The 19,713-nt window shown below is 40.8% G+C and overlaps 1 protein-coding gene across 3 annotated transcripts in view; it reads left to right on the top strand.

Annotated features, from left to right (window-relative positions):
• Nucleotides 1-19,713, top strand: part of LYST (lysosomal trafficking regulator) — a 249,598-nt gene that overhangs the window by 197,108 nt on the left and 32,777 nt on the right. For all 3 annotated transcript variants that reach the window (XM_066382725.1, XM_066382706.1, XM_066382715.1), the window contains 3 exons: nt 2,650-2,880; nt 5,016-5,205; nt 8,987-9,123. In XM_066382725.1, the coding sequence (XP_066238822.1) occupies nt 2,650-2,880; nt 5,016-5,205; nt 8,987-9,123 (558 nt within the window). The remainder of the gene's footprint in view (nt 1-2,649; nt 2,881-5,015; nt 5,206-8,986; nt 9,124-19,713) is intronic.

Here is a 19,713-nt window from a genome sequence, read left to right as displayed (position 1 = left end):
CGTCGGCCTGGCATGCGGGGGACCCGGGTTCGATTCCCGGCCAGGGCACATAGGAGAAGCGCCCATTTGCTTCTCCACCCCCCCTTCCTCTCTGTCTCTCTCTTCCCCTCCCGCAGCCAAGGCTCCATTGGAGCAAAGATGGCCCGGGCGCTGGGGATGGCTCCTTGGACTCTGCCTCAGGCGCTAGAGTGGCTCTGGTCGCAATAGAGAGACGCCCCGGAGGGGCAGAGCATCGCCCCCTGGTGGGCAGAGCGTCACCCCTGGTGGGTGTGCCGGGTGGATCCCAGTCGGGCACATGCGGGAGTCTGTCTGACTGTCTCTCCCCGTTTCCAGCTTCAGAAAAATACAAAAAAAAAAAAAAAAAAAAAACAGGAACAAGGCAGGGGTGCCCCCTTTCACCATTCTTATTCAACATAGTTCTGGAAGTCCTAGCCACAGCAACCAGACAAGAAGAAGAAATAAATGTCCATATTACCCAAAGCAATTTATAAATTCAATGCAATACCGATTAAAATACCAATGACATACTTCAAAGATATAGAACAAATATTCCAAAAATTCATATGGAACCAAAAAAGAACACAAATAGCCTCAGCAATCTTGAAAAAGAAGAGTAAAGTGGGTAGTATCACACTGCCGGACATCAAGTTATACTACAAGGCCGTTGTACTCAAAACAGCTTGGTACCGGCATAACAATAGGCATATAGATCAATGGAACAGAACATAGAACCCAGAAATAAACCCACACCTTTATGAACAATTGATATTTGAGAAGGATGGTGATAGCGTACAATGGAGTAAAGACAGTCTCTTTAACAAATGGTGTTGGGAAAATTGGTCAGCTACCTGCAAAAAAATGAAACTAGACCACCAACTCACACCATTCACAAAAATTAATTCAAAATGGATAAAAGACTTAAATATAAGTCATGAAATCATAAGCATCCTCGAGGAAAACATAGGCAATAAGCTCTCCAACTTCACTCGCAGCAATATACTTGCTGATTTATCTCCACAGGCAAGGGAAATAAAGGACAGGATGAACAAATGGGACTATATCAAACTGAAAAGGTTTTGCACAGCTAAAGACAATATGAACAAAATAAAAAGGCAAACCAGCCCGACCTGTGGTGGCGCAGTGGATAAAGCATCGACCTGGAAATGCTGAGGTCGCCGGTTCGAAACCCTGGGCTTGCCTGGTCAAGGCACATATGGAGTTGATGCTTCCAGCTCCTCCCCCCTGTCTCTCCTCTCTCTCTCTCTCTCTTTCTCTCTCTCTCTCTCTCTCCTCTCTAAAATGAATAAATAAAATAAAAATTAAAAAAAAAAAGGCAAACCATACAATGGGAGAACATATTCGACAATATGTCTGATAAGTGGCTAATAACCAAGATTTATAAAGAACTTGTAAAACTCAACACCAGGAAGATAATCCAATCAAAAAGTGGGCAAAAGAGATGAATAGACACTTCTCCAAAGAGGACATACAGACGGCCAATAAGCATATGAAAAATAATGCTCAACATCACTAATCATTAGAGAAACGCAAATTAAAACCACAATGAGATATCAGCTCACACCAGTCAGAATGGCGCTCATCAACAAAACAACACAGAATAAGTGCTGGCGAGGATGTGGAAAAAAGGAAACCCTCCTGCACTGCTGGTGAGAATGCAGACTGGAAAACAGTATGGAGATTCTTCAAAAAATTAAAAATTGAACTGCCTTTTGACCCAGCCATCCCACTTTTAAGAATATACCCCAAGAATATGATAGCACAGTTTGAAAAGGAGAAATACACCCCCATTTTTATGGCAGCATTGTTCACAAAAGCGAAGATCTGGAAACAGCCCAAGCATCAAAGCAGTGGTACATATACACAATGGAATACTATAGGGCCATGAAAAAGAAGGAAATATTATTTTTTGCAACAACATGGATGGAACTGGAAACTAATGTTAAGTGAAATAAGCCAGGCAGAGAAAGAAAAATATCATATGACCTCACTCATATGAGGAATCCGACAAACAATATGAACTGAGAAATGGAATAGAGACAGAGGCAAGATCAAAGGATCCAGAGGGAAAGCAGACAGAGGGAAAGGGGATAATAGGGTGATAGGATGGGACAAGAGCAGAAAAGCAAATTCTGGAGGGAAGCAAGGAGGGTGTTATGGGGAGGGAGACAGAGGGGATGTACTGGGGAACACAGGTGACATTAGAATATATGTAAACACAATAAATTAATAAAAAAATAACACTCCCTGGAACCTACCAATATTGTATATTAACTTCATTTTTGCCTTTCTCTATTTATCACTTTGGCAAACGACTTTCCCAGTCATTTAGACATGAAGTCTTAAATGCTATTCTCTGGTCTTAAAGTAAAAATCAATTTTATAAACATACCTGATCAGCATCAAACAATCAAGATGCAGTATTTTCACTCATCCATTCGAAAACATCAATTTCCAATCTCAGTGAGGCCATTCATGATCATGAACTGATCCAAAGTGTTTCAAACTCATTTCCATTGAAACAGAAGAGTAGACCATGACCCAAAGCAGAGCACTTTGTTGCTTGCCCTCTGGTGTTCCTGCAATCTTGCTTTACACAAACCTCTGGTCCCCTTCCCCCTTTTCTTTCAGACATATTTTGGAATGGATGTCTCTGCAGTTGAAGATCCGGTTCAGAGACGAGCTCTAGAAACCATGATCAAAACCTACGGCCAGACCCCTCGGCAGCTGTTCCAGTCAGCTCACGTGGGCAGACTTGGGTCCAGGCTCAACATCGAAGGGGAGCTTCCTGCAGCCGTGGGGCTGTTAGTGCAGTTTGCTTTCAGGGAAACCCGAGAGCAGGTGAAAGAAATTACCTATCCGGTATGTCGTTTGGACTATAACAGAATTCAGCAAAAACAGATTCACCTCCTAAGAAGTGAGGCCCTGACACAGGTTCTGGGGGTCCTAAGTGAATAGCATGGTCCCAGCCTGAAGGTGTGTGCCAGCCAGTGAACACATATGTGCAGTTACCAGTGACCTCCTGTGTGTAGTAGACACTGGCTTAGTGACATGAAGAGAGTGCCCGGGGGAAGAAGGCAGGTCACAGAGTAGCCATCTGAGGGTTACTACCAGGAAAGCCTTATAAGGCAGTGACATGGACAGGAGCTTGCAAAGAGAAGTGAGACACTTACCAGGACTCAAGGACAGTTTGCACATGAGTACGCCAGTGCCCACATATGTGGCAGTATCCTGGTGATCATCTCCCAGCAAAAGTCTTGGCCAGAGGTGTGAAGGTTTAGGTTATAATTAATAGGAACCTTACATATTCTTTGGCCTCCCCAAATTATAATGATGAAAAGTACTGCCTCTTAAAATAGGAAATAGGTATAATTTTTACTTTGAAATAGAAAAATAAAGTAAGGAAACCTTAAAAGTAAAATACTAATCCTCAACTATATTCTTCATTTTAAAGCAGCATAAGACGAGGGACCATGGATGGTCAAGTGCCATAGAGATTTGCCAAAGAGAGTCCCAGCAAATGAAAGCCAAAGGAAAGGTTGTGAGGGACCTTAGAGCAAAATTAAGCAGCGTATCTCCGACTGTGATCTGTGATCCATTTTAAGAGAAAATGGTTTTCACAGACCTTGTTTTGACAAGTGTTTCTCAATATTACTTAAATACACTGAATGTTGGAAACAAATAGAGCACTAATGTAAATTCTTTACACCCATAATTAAATTGCATGTTAAATGCATACAAACTTACACTACCAGTAAAATTCAAATTAAAAATACCAGCTGATAGATAATGCCTTTTGCTAAAACCAGATCACCAGCATTGTTTCATAGCTGACAGCTGCATTTTATGTTTTGTGTGTACTTCTCAACGCAGAAGGTTTTGAAGACTCATAATCATTTTAGTCTTTCTCACTGCCAAGGTTATTCTGTTAACTAGAATCTATTATTTTTTTTCTTTTCTTTTCTTTTTTCATTTTTCTGAAGCTTGGAAACAGGGAGAGACAGTCAGACAGACTCCCGCATGCGCCCGACCGGGATCCACCCGGCACGCCCACCAGGGGCGACGCTCTGCCCACCAGGGGGCGATGCTCTGCCCATCCTGGGCGTCGCCATGTTGCGACCAGAGCCACTCTAGCGCCTGAGGCAGAGGCCACAGAGCCATCCCCAGCGCCCGGGCCATCTTTGCTCCAATGGAGCCTTGGCTGCGGGAGGGGAAGAGAGAGACAGAGAGGAAAGCGCGGCGGAGGGGTGGAGAAGCAAATGGGCGCTTCTCCTGTGTGCCCTGGCCGGGAATCGAACCCGGGTCCTCCGCACGCTAGGCCGACGCTCTACCGCTGAGCCAACCGGCCAGGGCAGAATCTATTATTTTAATATGGCAAAATAATTTAATAGTACATCCTTTAAAAGTAACAGATGCTATTTAATTTACTAGTATAGTGACTGCTATTTAACTGTTAAATTGGTGTGCACACAACTCTTTGTCAGCAGTGAGTTTCTCGCAGTGGGAACATGGTACCAACCTGCCTCACTGTCACACAGGACCTTCCCACTGGCTGTCCCCTCCACCCAGAATGACCTGTTGACAAATACAACCCCGTGTGTTCCCTCCTTAATATGGGTCTCTGTTTAGACATCACCTCCTCCAAGATTCTTCCTTGACCCGCACATGAAGTAACAGCCCCGCATCCTCACCCTTGTCCTCATCTGTGTTTTTCTTCATGAGGCTTGCACCACCTGACATGTGTGTTTATGAATTTTTCAGTCCCCGTTTTATGAGAATGCACAGCACAGGGATGGGACTTTGTCCTCTTCATCTCTGTGTCTGGCAATAGGGTACGCGTTTCTGTGCTGAGTGTGGAGGAAGTAAAAATGTATAAAATAATTCTTACCCACAATGGGCTTATAATCAGGTTGCTTCCTCTTCATTTACAATTTAAATTAGAATTAATTCTATATTTACTACTTTAAAAAAAAATCATATTTCTTCTCTGGTTTTAGAGTCCTTTGTCATGGATAAAAGGCTTGAAGTGGGGAGAGTATGTGGGCTCCCCCAGTGCCGCAGTGCCTGTGGTCTGCTTCAGCCAGCCCCACGGAGAAAGGCTGGGGTCCCTCCAGGCCTTGCCTACCAGAGCAATCTGCGGTTTGTCCCGAAATTTCTGTCTCCTGATGACATACAGCAAAGAACAAGGTAAAATAAAACAATGAAAGCCATTCTGGTATCTTTCATGAGATTTGAGTGTTTCAGATCATCTGTGCTGATATTTTTGTTTTATTTTTAAGTTTTCTGAGTCCTTGGTGAAAAATGTTCAAACTTCTGGTTATTTAGTGCAAACTAGGAATTAAAACATCCTACATGAAAAAAATAGAAATTAAATGCAGTGTCATTGGAAATTAGAGGAGGAGTTTGAAGGGGACAAGAATAAATGGTTCTGCTCACAAGATGAAAATATTAGGCGATAATTTGGTGAAAGTGTTTATTTGAGGCTCTTGAATCCCAGAGGAGAGAAACTTACCATATTTCCCCATGTATAAGATCCTCCCATGTATAAGACACACCTTAATTTGGGGGCCCGAAATTTGAAGAAAAAAATGTATTACATAAAGCTATTAAACTCAAGTTTTATTCATCATAAAATTCATACAACTCCTCATCACTGTCAAAACTCCCATCCATTAGCTTGTCCTCATCTGTGTCTGATGACAAATCACTGTCTTCATATATCACCTCGTCCTCAGTTCCACCTATGGCATTTGGAATGCCACACTTCTGCAACCACTGTATAAGACGCACCCAGTGTTTAGACCCCAAATTTTTCGAGAAAAGATGCATCTTATACATGGGGAAATGCAGTATTTGACCAGAAAATCTAGTCATCAGAGGTACAGTCATCAGACTCAAGCAAACAAAACAAAGTAAGGACTTCAGGAGAGCCTTGAAAATAGGGTTTAAAAACACATATGCCTAGACAGCAGTCCTTTCTCGCTCTCCAGGCACTCCAAAAGCAACACCTTTAAGTGCTGTACAGTAGAGGCCCTCTCCATATTCCTGGATGTCTCCTAGGCACTGAAAACCAGGGACACTTTCCACTTGAGTCATCCCTCAGCCCTTCCAAATTAGCCATTTCACTAAGTGCAAGAGACCTCTCCCTACTTACACGGCGTGGGCTTTGCGCCCTGAAATGAATGGCAGATAAAATGTGAGCAGATCCATCTGGACACCAGTGTGTGCACAACCTGGATGCCCCCAGTGGTCCTGCATTCACCTGTAACCCTGCTATGGAAGCTCTGTGCTCCACAGGGTCCAAGCAGCACGAGGTGCCAGGATCCCTACTGGACATCCATCACTTACATGAAATACTAAGACCAGCTGGGCCGCAGGTCTTTCAGAGTCACTTTTAATTCCATCATGAAATGAGCAGTCGTCTTTATCATTGTTAAACTAAGAGAGGCTGCATACCACTTCGTCTGAGTTTCATAAATTAGTAGGTATGGGTAACTGTGTTTAACTGTAATTATTGTGATATCATTGCTTTATTCTCACTAGTATGTGTTGCAATTAGTTGTGCAGTGTGTCATAAGTAATTTCCTAGTAATAATACTTGAAGTACGAAACTGTAAATAATTCACCTTTAAAAATTAGAGTGGATTGAATTCCTGTCTGTTGAGCAGAAGGGAACAGGCTGGTATCACCGTGCAGCATGGTGGGATGTAAATGTGTCAAATAGAATTGTCAGCCTATCTTATTTGAGCCACTATTGTCACAGCCTTAGTGTGCCTTATTAATAGCTGTGTTCATACAAGTTACATTGTTTCCTCACAAACTGTATCTGGGGATGCCAGAGTCCAGGGAAGTAGCTGTGGCCTTGGGAGGGAGGCTCAGGGCTTGAGTCGCTACTCAGTGGCATGTGACCTTGAGAAAGTTACTCATGCCTTCCACACCTGTAAAATGGGAATAACAAAAGTGCTTACCTCACCAGCTAAGTTACTGTAAGGCTCCAGTGAGATAAAATAGGGAACAACCAGCACAGGCCTGACTCCCTCTGAATGCTCAGTGTATGTCCGTGAGACTGTGAGCACTTGGGCCAGGGTCCACATGAGCTTTCTGCTGACCCCAGTGCACAGCAGCCCACATGGGGATTCCTCAGAGGCCTTGGGCAAAACAGGTGGAAGGCAGGTCATGTGGTAGTAACAGAGTGTGGAGCCGTCATACAGTGACTATGTGGCTTTGCTCAATTGCACAGCATGGTCAGTGTAAGAACTGGACTGGGGCAGGCACTTGGGAACTGGCTATCTCAGAATTATCTAAAGGGATTTTTTTCCCAAATATATTTGTTTGGGTCTCATTTAAGACTCACTACATCACTGACCTGTGGTGGCACAGTGGATAACGTGTCAACCTGGAATGCTGAGGTTACGGGTTTGAAACCCTGGGCTTGCCTGGTCAAGGCACATATGGGAGTTGATTGTTCCTGCTCCTCCCCCCATTCTCTCTCTCTCTCTCCTCTCTTCTCTCTAAAATGCAATCTTTAAAAAAAAAAGACACATTTGCATCAGACTCTCTGGGACTTAAATACTAGCCTATGCATGCTGAAAAGGAATTTTCTTGCAAACTCCTATTTATAATCCACCATTCTAACAGGCAAAGGAAAAGGTTATTTTAAAAAAAGAAAAAAGAAAAGAAAAAGATGGTGCATTTTGTATTACTAGAATGAGAAACAAGGAATAGTTTTGTTTTTGTTTTTTTGTTTTGTTTTTAAGTGAGAGAAGGGGAGATAGACTCCTGCATGCACCCTGAGCAGGACCCACCTGACAACCTCCATCTGAGGCCAATGTTCAAATCAACCAAACTATTTTTAGCACCTGAGGTTGACGTGCTCAGACCAACTGAGCTATCCTCAGCGCCAGGAATGACACTCAAATCAATCGAGCCACTAGCTTCAGGAGTAGAAGAGAGAGAAGGTGGAAGGGGAGAGGAAGAGAAGCAGATGGTCACCTCTAATTTGTGCCCTGACCTGGTTTCAAACCCAGGACTTTTGCACATCAGGCCAGTGCTCTATCCACTGAGCAAACCAGTCAGATCCTAAGAAACTGGGAACAATTATTAAATACTCTCGATTTTGGAAGAATTTGAAAGGTCCTGAGACCCATAGAATGTGGTTCCTTGCCCTGAAGCTTATATTTAGAAGAGCTCATATTCAATACGTGTTTCCCAATTCCTTTATTATAAAACTGATGTCAACATTTGATATTATACTTAACAAAACAAAAAGAAATCTGTGAATTATACTCAATGTGTGTTGATTCATCTCATACATGTTTGCCGTATTCCTTTTCATCGTGAGTACTGCGCTGGGCACTGCGGGTGAAGCACAATCTCCCTCAGAAACTGAAAGTCTGCCGAGGGTGAGGGAGGGTGCCAGTTATAGTATGTGTGCTATGTGGCTGCGCTCACATTCTAACAAAGTGGCGTTTATTGGATTTATGGATTGTGAACAGTACTGAGGAGGGAGGGACATCAAAGTGTCCAAATCTTTATCTCATAAAGACATAAGACTAAGTTGTGAAAAAAGAGGGTGAGAAGGAGAACACAGGTCTCTGTGCAGTCCTGTGGTTGACAGGATGGCCTTACCTTCTCAGGACAGCATTGCTATCCCAGGGGCTATCCAGGGAGTTGTTTATAGAGCATCCAGTTCAGACTTATTTTTAAAAGTTAATTGTTGCAGAACATAAATAGTGTAAGTTTGACTGTTACTGTCTTTTATAAAAATGTCTTAGCACAAATGAAAAAGAATCCCATTAGCATTAAAGGAATAAAAGTAAGATAAATTGGTCCATCTTTAGCTATAAAAATGCCTTTGCACTTGAACAATACTGTGTTCTGCTGTGGAAACTTCAGCCTCAGCCTGCCATGGTTGGGGGCTGTCAGTGACCGGTGAGCAGTGGTGTCTGACCTGATCTCTCCTCTGAAGGTGTAAGAAGCATGAACAGCACCGACATCCAGTGGTCGGCCATCCTGAGCTGGGGCTATGCTGACAACATTTTACGGCTAAAGAGTAAACAGAGCGAGCCTCCAATAAACTTTATACAAAGTTCGCAACAGTATCAGGTAACCATTTTTATGCAGTACTTTGTAGTAATAATTAAATAGAATGCTTTAGACCGGTTAGCCTGGGAGCAGCCAGTCTGTAGGATCTAGCGATTACTCCAGTCAGGAAGCTGGTGATGTTGGACATGTGCATCACGGTGCTTATAGAAGCCCCACTGCTACCCTTCTGCCTGTATCCTCAGATTTGTCTGCTGCCCTTTGTCAGCTGTCAGCAGCGCGCTGAACAAAAGCAACATTGCTTTCTTCTCAGTGCTCACCTGCTCTCTGCCACTGCGTCATCTTCTGTGTCTGGTTTTCCCTGAATGGACCAGGTGTCTGGGCGTCAGGATGTGGTAGAGATAACACTGGGTCTGACTCTGAGTTAGGGATCTGAGTTGGTGTCAAGCATTGTTATTTACTGCATTGCCTTTGGCAAGTAATTTCACCTTCCCAAGCTTGAGTCTTTCCCCCTTTTTAAAACTAGGGTGATAAACTCCCACTATTTTCTAATAAAGCTGTTGTAAAAATGTTTCCAATATTTGTAAAGTTACTTTGTAAACTGTAAAACTATATAATATATATGTATATATAGACAGTACTGCTACCACTTCCTAAATTGTATGTTGAACCTTCTTTCTTTGTCTGTCTATGGGAAGTTCTTTTTGTTTTCAGACTTCCATTATCTATATAACACCAGCTGCCTATTGATATGTCCTAACAGTTTTCCCATTCCCTGCTCACTTTGAAACAGAATAAGCTACTTGGGGGAATTTTTGGCAGTGAAAGAAAGGAAAACAATGACTTGTTTACTTAACCCCTAACATTCCTGAGAAAAATACCGTCATCAACTTTTTTTATCTGGCTTACTGGTCAACTAACAAAGTAAGAGTAAAGGACAATGAAACACAAGCTTATTGGAAATTCTAGTAAGAATTTAAGCATTGCAAAATTATTTCTGTCATGTAAAGTTTGGCACACAAACTTCATTAAAGATGAAAGAATATGCTCAAAAAAGAAGGAAGAGAGACCTGAAGATGGCAGCAGAGTAGGCAGACGCACAGACTCCCAGCTCACACCACCAAACTGGATTATAAACTAATTTATGAACAATCAGCATGAAAAACCAAATCTGGACTACAAGAACAGCTCTCAAAAACCAAGGAGCAAAGAAGAAGCCACAACAAACCTGGTAGAGAGCGCCTGAATCTCCCCTGCTTATAGAAACGGGGGGGGGGGGGGAGTGAGGCTGAGAGCCCAGAAGGGATCTCACTCCAAGGAAAAGAGCAGAAAATACTGCTCATAGCCACTTGCCTGGCAACCAGGGAACAAGGTGTGTTGAAAGGGCTGGCTTGTCTTCCAAAAAGAAAGGGGAGAGAGAGAGAGAGACAGATGGTGAGGGGCAGAGGAATGCAGGGGATGACCTGAAAAGCTGACTCATTCAGTCCTGGAGGCGGCCATAGCTGAGGGAGGGGCTGATCCTTCCACAAAGCAATACAAAGTGCTTCCAGGTCACAGATCTCCAGACATCTCTCCAGCTCCAATCAGTGCAACAAGACACAGCTGAAAACAAGAAGTAGGGAGGAGGGGCAGTAACTCAGGTCTTCATGGAGATCTGAGATACACCTCCCCCTACTGAAGCTGAGAAAGCAACCCACCCCCAGAGAGATTAACTGGCAGAAGAGGACTTCAGAGTCTCAGGTTACACCCACTACATTTCTGGATACAGTTTCAAATAAGCCCACTGCTGAGTTCAGCAAACAAGACAATCACCTGTTAAGAAAACAAACAAATCAAGACTTCAAAGTGGCCAAAGTCAGAAAGTGGATTACAAATAATAGCTGATGCCAACCCAAAAAGACCTAGAAATAACACAATTGAAAACTGGAGGCCTGACCAGGTGGTGGCGCAGTGGATAGAGTGTCAGACTGGGATGGCGAGGACCCAGGTTCAAGACCCCAAGGTCGCCAGCTTGAGCACGGGCTCATCTGGTTTGAGCAAAGCTCACCAGCTTGGATCCAAGGTCGCTGACTCGAGCAAGGGATTACTCGGTCTGCTGAAGGCCCACGGTCAAGGCACATATGAGAAAATAATCAATGAACAACTAAGGAGTTGCAACGAAAAACTGATGATTGATGCTTCTCATCTCTCTCTGTTTCTGTCTGTCCCTATCTATCCCTCTCTCTGACTCTGTCTCTGCTGAAGGCCCACGGTCAAGGCACATATGAGAAAACAATCAATGAACAACTAAGGAGTTGCAACGAAAAACTGATGATTGATGCTTCTCATCTCTCTCTGTTTCTGTCTGTCCCTATCTATCCCTCTCTGACTCTGTCTCAGCAATCCAACAGGAAGATATAACTATTATAAATATCTACACACCTAATATAGGAGCACATAAATATATAAAGCAGACTTTGATGGATATAAAAGGCAAGATCAACAACAATACTATAATAGTAGGGGATTTTAATACCCCACTAACAAAAAAGAAAAGAAAAAAAAGAAAAAAAAAGAAAACTGGAGGCAGACAACACCAAGCCTAGACTCAACCAGCTCTACAAACAAAACACACAAATACACAGATAAATGAGAAGACAGAGAAGTGCAATCCAAATGAAACCACAAGAGAAACATTCAGGAAATGAACTGAGTGATATAGAAATTACCAAACTTTTGGATGCGGAGTTCAAAATGATTGTAAGGATGCTTAGGGATCTTAGAACAACAATGGATGGTCATTATGAAACCTAAAAAAAGAAATAGCAAGTATAAAAAAGGATATTGAAATATTAAAAAAGAATCAGTCGGAGATGACAAATACAATATCAGAAATGAAGACCACAATGGAAGGAATTATTAACAGGATGGATGAAGCTGAGGATCGAATCAGCGAGTTGGAGGACAACTGGAATGAAGGCATAAAAGCAGAGAAGAAAAAAGAAAAGAGACTCAAAAAGTCTGAGGAAACTCTTAGAGAGCTCTGTGACAACATAAAGAAAAATAAACATTCGCATCATAGGAGATCCTGAAGAAGAAGAGAAAGAAAAAGGGATAGAGACTTTGTTCAATCATATCATAGCTGAAAACTTCTGTAAATTAATGCAAGAGAAACTCTCACAAGTTCAGGAAGCACAGAGGACTCCATTAAAGAGAAACCCAAAGAAACCTACACCAAGACACATCATAATTAAAATACCAAAGCTAAGTGATAAAGAGAAAATATTAAAAGCTGCTAGAGAAAAAAAGGCTATCACCTACAAAGGAGCCCGCATAAGGATGACATTACACTTCTCAACAGAAACACTTGAGGCCAGAGGGTTGGCAAGAAATATTCAAAATAATGCAGAACAAGAGCCTACAACCAAGACTACTTTATCTAGCAAGGCTATCGTTTAAAATTACAGGAGAAATAAAAAGCTTCCCAGACAAAAACAAAATAAAAAAAACTCAAGGAATTCATTAAAACCAAACCAATGCTGCAGGAAATGTTAAGGGGCGTGGTGTAAACAGATCAAAGTGGGAAAAGAATATTGCAAAAGAGGAATACAGCTTTAAAGAATAAAATGGCAATAAACAACTATATATCAATAATAACCTTAAACGTAAATGGATTAAATGATCCAATCAAAAGACATAGGGTACTGCATGGATAAGAAAACAGAACCCGTACATATGGTATCTACAAGAGACACACCTTAAAACAAAAGATGCACATAGACTGAAGGTAAAAAGATGGAAAAAAAACATTCATGCAAATGGAAATGAAAAAAAAGCTGGGGTAGCAATACTTATATCAGAAAAATGGACTTTAAAAAAAAGAATATAGTAAGAGATAAGGAAGGCCACTACATAATGATAAAGGGAGCAATCCAAAAGGAAGATACAACTATTATAAATATCTACACACCTAATATAGGAGCACATAAATATATAAAGCAGACTTTGATGGATATAAAAGGCAAGATCAACAACAATACTATAATAGTAGGGGATTTTAATATCCCACTAACATCACTAGATAGATCCTCAAGAAAGAAAATTAACAAAGAAACAGCAGACTTAAAGGACACACTAGATCAACTCGATTTAATAGATATCTTCAGAACCTTTCACCCTAAAGGAGCAGAATATACGTTCTTTTCAAGTGCTCATGGTACATTCTCTAGGATAGACCACATGTTAGGGCACAAAAGTAGTCTCAACAAATTTAAGAAGATTAAAATCATGTCAAGCACTTTCTCTGATCACAATGGCATGGAACTAGAAATGAACCACAACAGAAAAGCTCAAAAGTTCTCAAACACATGGAAACTAAATAGCAGGTTGTTAAATAACGAATGGATTAAGAATGAGATCAAAAAAGAAACCAAGGCCCTGGCCGGTTGGCTCGGTGTTGGAGCGTCGGCCTTGGGTGTGGGGGACCCGGGTTCGATCCCTGGCCAGGGCACATAGGAGAGGCGCCCATTTGCTTCTCCACCACCCCCTCCTTCCTCTCTGTCTCTCTCTTGCCCTCCCGCAGCTGAGGCTCCATTGGAGCGGAGATGGCCCGGGCGCTGGGGATGGCTCCTTGGCCTTTGCCCCAGGCGCTGGAGTGGCTCTGGTCGTGGCAGGGCGACGCCCTGGAGGGGCAGAGCGTCGCCCCTGGTGGGCGTGCCGGGTGGATCCCGGTCGGGCGCATGCGGGAGTCTGTCTGACTGTCTCTCCCTGTTTCCAGCTTCGGAAGAATACCAAAAAAAAAAAAAAAAAAAAAAAAAAAGAAAAAGAAAGAAACCAAAAAATTCCTAGAAACAAATGGTAATAAGCATACAAAAACTCAAAATTTATGGGACACAGCGAAAGCAGTACTGAGAGGGAAGTTCATAGCACTATAGGCACACTTTAAGAAGCTAGAAAAACTCAAATAAACAACTTAACCCTGCATCTAAAAGAACTAGAAAAAGAACAGCAAGTAAAGCCCAAAAGTAGTAGAAGGAAGGAAATAATAAAGATCAGAGCAGAAATAAATGACATAGAGGCTAAAGAAACAATACAGACGATCAATGAAACTAGGAGCTGGTTCTTTGAAAAGGTAAAAAAGATTGATGAATTTTTAACTAGACTCACCAAGAAAGAGAGAGAGAGGACTCAAATAAATAAAATTAGAAATGAGAATGGAGAAATAACAACTGACACAGCAGAAATACAAAATATTGTAAGAAAATACTATGAAGAACTGTACACCAAAAAACTAGACAATCTAGATGAAATGGACAAATTCCTTGAAACATGTAATCTTTTAAATATCAATCAGGAAGAATCAGAAAACCTAAACAGACCAATTACACCAAATGAGATTGAAACAGTTATCAAAAAATTTCCAACAAAGAAAAGTCCTGTGCCAGATGGCTTCACAAGTGAATTCTACCAAATATTCAAAGAAGAACTAACTCCTATCCTTCTCAAACTATTTCAAAAAATTCAAGAGGAAGGAAGACTTCCAAGCTCCTTTAATGAGGCGAGCATAATTCTGATTCCAAAACCAGGCAAAGACAACACAAAGAAAGAAAACTATAGGCCAATATCCCTGATGAATATAGATGCTGAAATCAACAAAATATTAGCAAACCGGATCCAACAATATATGGAAAAAATCATACACCATGATCAAGTGGGATTTATTCTGGGAGGCAAGGCTGGTACAATATTTGCAAATCAACCAATGTGATTCATCACATAAACAAAAGGAAGGAAAAAAACCACATGATAATTTCAATAGATACAGAAAAAGCATTTGATAAAATCCAGCACCCATTCATGATCAAAACTCTCAGCAAAGTGGGAATACAGGGAACATACCTCAACATGACAAAAGCCATCTATGACATACCCACAGCCAACATCATACTCAATGGGCAAAAATTAAAAGCAATCTCCTTAAGATCAGGAACAAGACAAGACAGGGGTGCCCCCTTTCACCACTCTTATTCAATATAGTCCTGGAAGTCCTAGCCACAGCAATCAGACAAGAAGAAGAAATAAAAGGCATTCAAGTTGGAAAAGAAGAAGTAAAGCTATCATTATTTGCAGATGATATGATATTGTATATAGAAAACCCTAAAGTCTCAGTCAAAAAAACTACTGGACCTGATAAATGAATTCAGCAAGGTGGCAGTATATAAAATTAATACTCAGAAGTCAGAGGCATTTTTATACACCAACAATGAACAGTCAGAAAGAGAAATTAATGAAACAATCCCCTTCACTATTACACCAAAAAAATAAAGTACCTAGGAGTACATTTAACCAAGGAGACTAAAGACTTGTACCCGGAAAATTATAAAACATTGATAAAAGAAGTCAAAAAAGATACAAACAAGTGGAAGCATATACCGTGCTCATGATTAGGGAGAATAAACATCATTAAAATGTCTATATTACCCAAAGCAATTTATAAATTCAATGCAATACCAATTAAAATACCAGTGACATACTTTAAAGATATAGATCACATATTCCAAAAATTTATATGGAACCAAAAGAGAACACGAATAGCCTCAGCAATCTTAAAAAAGAAGAAGAAAGGGGGAGGCATCACACTTTCTGATACCAAGCTATACTACAAGGCCATTGTACTCAAAACAGCCTGGTACTGGCATAAGAACAGGCACATAGATCAATGGAGCAGAACGGAGAACCCAGAAATAAACCCACAGCTCTATGGACAACTGATATTTGACAAAGGAGGTAAGGGCATACAATGGAGTAAAGACAGCCTCTTTAATAAATGCTGTTGGGGCCCTGGCTGGTTGCCCAGTGGTAGAGCATTGGTCTGGTGTGCAGGAGTCCTGGGTTCGATTCCCGGCCAAGGCACACAGGAGAGCGCCCATCTGCTTCTCCACCCCTCCCCCCCCCCCTCTCCTTCCTCTCTGTCTCTCTCTTCCCCTCCCGCAGCCAAGGCTCCACTGGAGCAAGGTTGGCCCAGGCGCTGAGGATGGCTCCATGGCCTCTGCCTCAGGCGCTAGAATGGCCCTGGTTGCAACAGAGCAACGCCCGCGATGGGCATGCCAGGTGGACCCCAGTTGGGCGCATGCGGGAGTCTGACTGCCTCCCTGTTTCCAACTTCAGAAAAATACAAAAAAAAAAATGGTGTTGGGAAAATTGGACAGCTACCTGCAAAAAAAATGAAACCAGACCACCAACTTACACCATTCACAAAAATAAACTCAAAATGGATAAAAGACTTAAATGTAAGCTGTGAAACCGTAAGCATCTTAGAAGAAAACATAGGCAGTAAGCTCTCTGACATCTCTCACAGCGATATATTTGCTGATTTATCTCCACAGGCAAGTGAAATAAAAGACAGGATAAACAAATGGGACTAGATCAAACTAAAAAGCTTTTGCACAGCCAAAGACAATAAGAACAGAATAAAAAGACAAACTACACAATGGGAGAACATATTCAACAATACGTCTGATAAGGGGTTAATAACCAAAATTTATAAAGAACTTGTAAATCTCAACACCAGGAAAACAAACAATCCAATCCAAAAATGGGCAAAAGAAATGAATAGACACTTCTCCAAAGAGGACATACAGATGGCCAATAGGCATATGAAAAAATGCTCAACATCACTAATCATTAGAGAAATGCAAATTAAAACCACAATTAGATATCACTTCACACCGGTCAGAATGGCGCTCATCAATAAAACAACACAGAATAAGTGCTGGCGAGGATGTGGAGAAAAGGAAACCCTCCTGCACTGCTGGTGGGAATGCAGACTGGTGCAGCCTCTGTGGAAAACAGCATGGTAATTCCTCAAAAAATTGAAAATTGAATTGCCTTTTGACCCAGCTATCCCACTTTTAGGATTATACCCCAAGAACACCATAGAACTATTCCAGAAGGAGAAATGCACCCCCCACGTTTATGGCAGCATTGTTCACAATAGCGAAGATCTGGAAACAGCCCAAATGTCCGTCAGAGAACGAGTGGGTTAAAAAGCTTTGGTACATATATACTATGGAATACTACTCAGCCATAAGAAATGATGACATCGGATCATTTACAATAACATGGATGGACCTTGATAACATTATACGGAGTGAAATAAGTAAATCAGAAAAAACTAAGAACTATATGAACCCATACATAGATGGGATATAAAAGTGAGACTCAGAGATATGGACAAGAGTGTGATGGTAACAGGGGTGGGGGGGGGGGGAAGGGGCGAGGAAGGAGAGAGGGAGTGGGGGGAGGGGAGGGGCACAAAGTAAACCAAATAGAAGGTGACGGAAGACAGTTTGACCTAGGGTGAGAGGTATGCAGCATAATCAAATGTCAAAATAATCTGGAGATGTTTTCTCAGAACATATGTACCCTGATTTATCAATGTCACTGCATTAAAATTAATAAATATAAGATTTTAAAAACGGACATACTAATGGAAAGGGGCAACTATTTTTATATGCTAAAGTATTTCATATCTTTCTAGAAAACCTTATTTAGGTACAATATGGTCATATTATTTTTCAAGAAGGTGTATTTTAATAATCTTACAATTTATATGCAGTTTTTGACCAGAATTTGAAAGTTGTTAGTGTCAACTTGGGGCAGTGAATACATAATAGAATATACAGATAATGTATAGAGCTGCACACCTGAAACTGATAGAATTTTATTAGCCAATGTCACTCCAATAAATTCAATAAAAAAGAAAAAAGTTACTTTTTTTTTTTTTAATTTTAGCCATTCTGGAGTATGTGTAATGGTATCTCAATGTGATTTATATTTCCATGATGACTAATAAAATTCATTGCTTCTCAGGTCTATTTATTGGTCACTCAGTAATCTACTTTTGTGAAGCACCTAGTCAGATATTTTGCCCATTTCTCTACTGGGGTGTCTTCCTTTTCTTAGAGGGTTGGGTTGTTTTTTGTGTGTAATCTAATCACTAAAGCATGTAAATTTACACTTACCATCCTGCTTTTATTTTTTTTACTTGACCTACCTGTTCTATGTTTATTTTTTCCTCTTGTTTTTTTTTTCTTTTTGGAATAAAAGAAAAAAAATCTTATCCTCCCTAAACAAAAAGAAAGTGTCATATCAAAGATCTTTTAAATTATACCACCACAGAATGTATCATTTCAAGTTTATTTTGCACAGCTAGGGAGTAGCAATGGATGCCAATTTAGCATAATGGTATCATCAGAGTCCCTGTATTTAACTACAACCTAATGCATGTTACAAACCATATCATGCTTACCTAGTTTATCTATTAACTTCAAATTATGTACTTTAAAAATATCTTAAAATTGCATTGAGAACCTGAAAAAAAAGAAGAAGAAGAAGAGTGCAAGAGCTAGCTAGCCCTTTTTCTGCCATCTGCAAACCAGTAAGTGGGATCTCACCAGACATCAGATCAAAGTGCCTTGATTTTAAATTTCTCAGCCTCCAGAGCTGAGAATAAATTTCTGTTGTTTAAGCCACCCAGTCCTTGGTAGTCTGTTATAGCCCTCCAATATGGCCATGATGTTTTACAGCTACAATCTCAATCTGATCAGCAAGCCTATGAGGCAGGGATTATAAATACCTGTATTACAGATGGTGCACCTGGGTGAGAAAGGGTTATAACTGCTCAAAGGTAACAAAGCTGAGAGTAGACCAGAGGTCGGGAAGCTTTTTGGCTGAGAGAGCCATGAACGCCACATACTTTAAAATGTAATTCCGTGAGAGCCATACAATGACCCATGTACCTTAAGCATTATCTAATAAAAATTTGGTGTTGTCCCGGAGGACAGCTGTGATTGGCTCCAGCCACCTGCAACCATGAACATGAGCGGTAGGAAATGAATGGACTGTAATACATGAGAATGTTTTATATTTTTAACATTTTTTTATTAGAGATTTGTCTGCGAGCCAGATGCAGCCATCAAAAGAGCCACATCTGGCTCTCGGACCATAGGTTCCCAACCCCTGGAGTAGACCTAGATACAAAAAAAAAGAAAAAAAAAGATGAAAGAATATTCTCATAAGTCCTTTTAGGAAAACAGGATGGTCCAGATTCTTTTAGCAAAGTACTATGTGATCAAGTACTTTGGTAACATCACTAAGTGGATGAAAATACCAAATTTCACTTTTGTCCTTAGAAACGTTGTTTGTTCATCTTCTTAAGAAAATTCATCTGGGCTGTTATATGAAGACCAACTTCATCATCATCATCATAGATAGAGTCCTGTCTCTGTCTTCATCTTCTGATAAAGTTTATAATTGTAAAACACTCCTCTGTCAATTTTTTTTTCTTTTTTCTATTATTCGTTAAAAAAAAATTCTGAATTTCCAATTGTGTTCAATGAAATCTAAAAGCAGACTTCAGAAATGGTGTCTCTAGTCTCCTTTCATGCTTTCTTGAAAGATGACAACACTCTGAACAATGCAATAAGAAACCAAAAGAAGACAATTTATTTCACATATTATGTTATCCGTCTGAGACCCATCACTCTTCCATCTTCTTTCTTGTTTTGTTTTAGCAAATTTAGGAATGATTCATAATTCCTAGAATGATGAAATAGAAAATGTTGCAAGAGAGAAGAAAAAGAAATAGAAGACTATTAAAATCGTATAATATAA

This window comes from Saccopteryx leptura, chromosome 1, assembly GCF_036850995.1.
Source record: "Saccopteryx leptura isolate mSacLep1 chromosome 1, mSacLep1_pri_phased_curated, whole genome shotgun sequence".
Lineage (NCBI taxonomy): Eukaryota > Metazoa > Chordata > Mammalia > Chiroptera > Emballonuridae > Saccopteryx > Saccopteryx leptura.
This window is presented reverse-complemented; position numbering and strand designations above follow the sequence as displayed.